At 36.5% G+C, this 6,167-nt stretch overlaps 1 protein-coding gene across 1 annotated transcript; it reads left to right on the top strand.

Moving 5' to 3' along the window:
- The first annotated feature begins 504 nt into the window (after positions 1–504).
- LOC117618877 (probable carboxylesterase 15) lies at positions 505–1,831 on the top strand. Its single transcript, XM_034348635.1, has one exon. The coding sequence runs from the start codon at positions 576–578 to the stop codon at positions 1,590–1,592; it is 1,017 nt and encodes a 338-aa protein (XP_034204526.1). The 5' UTR covers positions 505–575; the 3' UTR covers positions 1,593–1,831.
- Positions 1,832–6,167: the final 4,336 nt, after the last annotated feature.

Below are 6,167 nucleotides of genomic sequence, written 5' to 3'. Positions count from 1 at the left end.
TAACAAAAAGAAAAAAAAAAAAAAAAAAAAGAAGAATTTATTCTATATGTTATGGTTGGTTACGTAATAAAGTAGGTTGTCAATGAGGTTGGTTCAATTGATAAGGTTTCTGCACTATGTGTAGTTCTATCAGTGTTCGAATCCCTCTGTCAGCAATCCTTGTTGGTATGTGATCTGTAATTTTATATATAAATCTATACTGGTAGCAGCTGTCAGTTGAATGCCACACATAAGTCTTTTCAAGTAGAAATTGTGGGTCTGCTCTGCCACTGCAATTAATCTCTCTCCTAAACTTTGTCATAAAAAAAAATATAATAAAGTAGGTTCAAGATATCTCAAAGTCGAATTCAACCTCCCACTAAAAAAAAAAAAAAATTAAAAATTAAACAAAATATGGTCAGCTTTTTTTTTTTTGGTTTTTTGTTTTTGGGGTCAGCTAATGCCAATTAATTTAGTCTCTTTAGACTCACACTCCTCCTATATAAGTGGGTGGCTTAGCACAAATGCTCTTACATCACAACCTCTTTGTGAAGTAAATTAAACCAGCAAAACCTAGCCCATATTATAGCACCACCATGGTCCCTGAAAATAAGAAGCTAGTCGAAGAGGTGTCCGGTTGGCTAAGAGTCTTCAACGACGGCTCAGTCGACCGGACATGGACTGGACCTCCTGAGGTCAAGTTCATGTCTGAGCCAGTGGCACCGCACAAAGAATTCGTCAACGGAGTTGCCACTGAAGATGTGATCGTCGATGAACCCTCTGGCCTTCGCGTACGGATATATCTACCTGAGCAAAAGCAGGAGGGTCACGACGACAACAAGCTTCCCATAATCCTCCACTTCCATGGGGGTGGCTTTTGCATAAGCCAAGCTGACTGGTACATGTACTACCACATATACACCAAGCTTGCTCGCGCCACAAACGCCATTGTTGTCTCTGTCTATCAAAGGCTAGCACCCGAGCACCGTCTCCCTGCCGCCATCGACGACTGCTACACCGCTCTCCTCTGGCTTCGGAAGTTGGCTCGGGGTGAGCAAAACGAGCCGTGGCTTCTGAGCTACGCAGACTTCAGCCGTGTGTTTCTTATTGGAGATAGCTCAGGAGGGAACATAGTGCACCACGTCGCTGCTAGAGCGGGCACGGTGGATTTGAGTCCCTTGAGGCTTGCCGGAGGGATCCCGATCCACCCGGGTTTCGTTCGAGCCGAGAGGAGCAAGTCTGAATTGGAGCAGCCTGAGTCACCGTTTCTTACACTGGACATGGTGGACAAGTTTTTGGGGTTGGCTATTCCAGTGGGTTCCACCAAAGACCACCCAGTAACGTGTCCGATGGGCCCCGGCGCCCCGCTGTTGGATGGCCTGAAGCTGCCGCCGTTCCTTCTTTGCATTGCTTCCAAGGACTTGTTCATAGACACAGAAATGGAGTACTTTGAGGCCATGAAGAAGGCCAACAAGGATGTGGAGCTTCTGATTAACAAGGGGATGACTCACAGCTTCTATCTTAACAAGGTTGCACTAGACATGGACCCTGAAACAGCTTCCGAAACTGAGATTCTGATTACAAGGATCAAGGAGTTCATCAAGAACCACTAGAATATTATGGGACTTTGCGCGGAAATTCATAATTGTATTTTTACTTTTGCTTTTACTATTTTATTTTATTATTATTATTTTTCTGTATTTTGGGATATTGGTAATTATATGCTTTTCAGGTTGATGTAACTAGTGGTGTGGATTCAGTATGGATTATGGATAGGATGGGATGAGATTTTGTCGACCTTTTTGGAACATTATTAGCTTCTTGAGTATAATAACTTTTGGGGCTTTTTTTTAATCACAAAACCGAAACACATAATTTTAATTAGTCCGTAATCCTTCAATCGATCAATGTTATTGAATAGGCTCATGATCATTAGCCTATTCAATCACATTATAGTGTTGTCTTGATGTCATGAAAGTGATGCTAGGAAATAGTGTCTGAATCACATTGGATTCAGACATCAGTTATGTAAAACTTTGAAAATGAGTCAGGTGGAAAAACACATAAAATTAGTTAAAAATGATTTAGTTATTGTTGATGCGAAAAAGTGGTTTGACACGTGGTTCGCCCAACTTAGTGATATTATGTCTTTGGAAGGGAGTTAGTCTTCGGAAGATCGAGTTCCTGCAAAAAGGATACGTTCGGTAAGACCTTGGGGTACCGGTACGGTACCGGTCGAAGGCTCTCCGATGCTTAAGTAAGTACGGATTTAGTAAATATCAGATTACAGATCAATCGATAGCGTACCGTTGATAGTTCTGTCCCCTCCTTTTGGGGAAAGGGGTCTTCTTATATAGGCCTTGGGAGACGTGCTCTATGCTCATATTTCCGATATGGGACTATAGGGGCGGATTGTGAGCATGACACGTGTCCAAGGGCAAAAGCATCAAGATGTATAAGCTTCGGTAGGGATCCTGCCGAAGGGCTTATAGTGACAAGCGTCGATTCCGTCCACGTGTTTAGTGGTCATTGGAGGTTCAATTCGGGTATAAACAGTTATGTCATGATTGATCATTGCCACGATCATTACGAGACATTAATGATCAACTAAGTAAGAGCTTGTAGTTTAAGAGGTTAAGAACAGTTACTTCTAAATCATAGGTCATGTCTTCGAATCTCACTCCCTAATATATGATTATTTGGATAAAATAAAAATAAAAACAATAAAATATGATATGTATATGCAATGCAATGCATGAATTATACGTGTCTTTCATATGTTTTCAAAATTTGATAGTCTAATAACAAGTCTTTCAGTTCGTCCACTTGATAGTGTGCCAGCCCTATTGAAGTCAAGACCATCTACAAGAGTTGTAGTTGTTGCTGTGTTTGGCTCTTCTCTTTTTTGGAACAAAACCATTTACCTTGGTTACTTGAAACACGTCAAAACAACACATACGACATATTTTTTTGGAGTTTTTTTAGGAGCTATGATCCTTGAATTTATACCCGAGTGACATTTTGGTCCCTTAATTTAAAAAATGGTTGTGGTAGTCCCTCAACTCTACTTTCGGAGTAAGGGTTATTTACTCAAATGATCCTCAAATTTATACCCGATTTACATTTTAGTCCCTTAATTAAATTATTCGTTCAAATGGTCCATCAACTCCATATTATTCGGTCCATTGATCCTACCGTTACATTCTGTCAACATTTCCATAACTATGAGGGCAAATTGGTCTTTTCGTACGTTAAAAATAAATAAATACTAAAAAATGAAATAAAAAAAACTCTCTCTATCATCCATATATACACGGAAAAGAACAAAGTAGCAAATGCTATAGCTAACTAGAGCTACAATATAGACCTTGTATTTGCATCCTTGAATATTCTCCTCCTTGGATTAGTTCAAAGCTTGTTGATGATTTGCTGGGAATTACTCTTTGAACCTTCACCTGACAAAAAAAGAAAAGAAAAAGAAGCTCTCTCTCTCTCTCTCTCTCTCTAAACAAATACAAACCCAATTGAATTATACATACTAGCCCCTTGGTACACGCTCACGCATGTACTAATTGATATATTTTTTTTTTATAGAATTAAGAAAAGATAACATGGGTAGTTATGTTATATAAAAGTATGAATTATTATCTGATTTTGTTTTTAATTTTAATATTTTTAATATGAAAAAAAATATGAATTTACCATATTATCCTTATTTAATTAATAATTTCAATTTTTAAATGTTTGAATTAACCAAAGATATTTTCTGATATTTTGAATGTTTCACCATTCTCTGCCTTTTGCTTTATATATATATATATATATAAATAAATAAATAAAAACCAAAAAACCAATTTTGTGGCTAACCCTTTTTTCCTTCTTCCTTTTGGTTAACATTTGACCTAGTGAAGCTTTAGCTATTCCCATCAGCCATCAGGTGTTGTAGTAGAATAATGGGTGGAGATACACAATTCTAAATACAATTTCTCTCTCTCTCTCTCTCTCTCTCTCTCTCACAATATAATTATGGGTTATGGGTTTTGTGGGTGTGGGGGGAAGAGGAGGGGTTTGTTGCCAAGAAGGGGAGCGAATGGGAGAGAGAGAAAGAGAGGGGGAAAACAGAAAGGGGGAGAAGTCTGTGGGGGAATGGGGGAGAAGAAATAAGAGGGAGGAGGGGTTGGATTTGGGTCTCATGATTTTTTTTCCCCTCCATTTCTTCTAATTTTGTATTTATTTTAACCCTATTTTTATTTGTTAATTATGAAAAGTCATATGTACCTTAAAATTTGGTTAAATCTAACAGAAAATTAGATGGTGGGACCAATTTGACTAATAATATAGAGTTGATGGACCATTCGAACGAATAATTTAATTGAAGAACCAAAATGTAAATCGGGTATAAGTTTGAGGACCATTTGATTAAATAACCATTTGAAGTAATTTTTAGGTGTTCCAGGTACACCATGTGGTTGGTGTACCATCCAATAAACATATGACATATGAAATATTTCTAATGCAACCAGCCACATATCATAAAAAGAAATGAAATAAGTTGGAGAATAATTCCACATGTTATACGTCTATTGGATGGTACATCAGCCGCATGGTGTACTCATAACATATAAAAATTTCTCCAATTTTTGTTAGCAAAAATGATCCCACCATCTATTCTCTTAGATTTCTCATTAAATTTAAGCCTGAAAGGGTCTTTTTAGGTGGGTTTAGTTCCCCCCATTCTGAAAAACACTAGATAGCAATTTCCATCTTTATGAGCTTGTGCGCCCGAATTGAATTGAGTGAAAATTCAATTGCTCAATCGTGGAAGGTTGGTGGAGACACAAAGTGGTACAATGAAGGTGAGATGTCACAGAGTTCATCAATTGAGTTGGCCCACAAAAAAGGCCTAAAATTGTAAATATACATAAATTCCGAAAATATTAAAAAGAAGACGAGCAGAATGATTAACTGGGCAACAATGGCTTCCATCACGTTATGCTTCACCAATGACACATGCTAAAAATGACGAAAAAAGCAAACAAAACTAATGGTAGGTCGAATGGTGCTAACGAAAGTAGAGCGGGACCACTACACCAATTATTGAGATCAAACTCCTAATAAGCATATTTTGTGGTTATTTTTTTCCTAGACTGAAAGATATTACACAGTGTAATTTTCTTTAAATGTATGTTATTTTATCACTTTATATACATTTTTTTAGGAATTAGTTGGTTAGTAGGTAAGTCCCACAGTAGAAACGTCAGTATTTAACGATTGACCGCACAGTCAACTTAACGGAAGGATAAAATTGGACGATGTTGCAAACGTAATGGTGTAGATTGATAAAATTGATACTTATTGAGAGCCAACCCAATCCTGTAGAGTATCTTTTGTCGTTAGCCCTATTTAGTCATATTCATTCTTAGTACTAATAATATAGATAAATCCTACACCATTTAATTTCTATAAACAAACCCAAAAAAAGCCCAAAAAATGACGGCCCTTATTGAATTTAATTTTGATTATTAAATTATTTTGATGTCATAATGAGTGTTTTGAGTTTTTTTATGAGGTTTTTAGGGTTGAGCTTGTTTTTAAGAACTTAATGGCAATTTTGTAATTTATAAGAAATTAAAAGCCTCTTTGTTATGTTGTAAATGAGCTTCAGGTGTGTTTTTAAAGTCCATTTCATATTATTATTTTTTTATAATTTGGGCCCCAATATTGGATATAATAGTGAATCTCCCTAGAAAATCATTGGGGGCATCTCCAAACAACAAAGTAAGAGTAAAAAGTTCAACGACATACTTAAATACAAAGTTCATATATTAACGCAAAATGATTTCCATGAAATATATTACAATCTTCCTCGACACGTAGCATATATATATATATATATATATATGAGAGATCTCTCAAATGAGCTTATTTGAGGGATACCCTTGTAGGCCCTACTCCATATTGTATTTCACTAATCCAAGCTGTTTATTTTGTAGATACTCATTCAAAGATCATCTCTACAAAAAAATCACTTGAATCCGATATCATTTGACCACTCAATTTAATTATTGAAATTTCAGTACTTTCTTGAAGCACCGTGTTCATTGATTTTGTATGACACAATTGGATATCGAAATGGCTTCTGATTTGTCTAATTTTTTTTTTGCAAGGATAGTCTATGAATGTAGACT

The sequence above is a fragment of the Prunus dulcis genome, chromosome 2 (genome assembly GCF_902201215.1).
Source record: "Prunus dulcis chromosome 2, ALMONDv2, whole genome shotgun sequence".
Taxonomy (NCBI): Eukaryota; Viridiplantae; Streptophyta; class Magnoliopsida; order Rosales; family Rosaceae; genus Prunus; species Prunus dulcis.
This window is presented reverse-complemented; position numbering and strand designations above follow the sequence as displayed.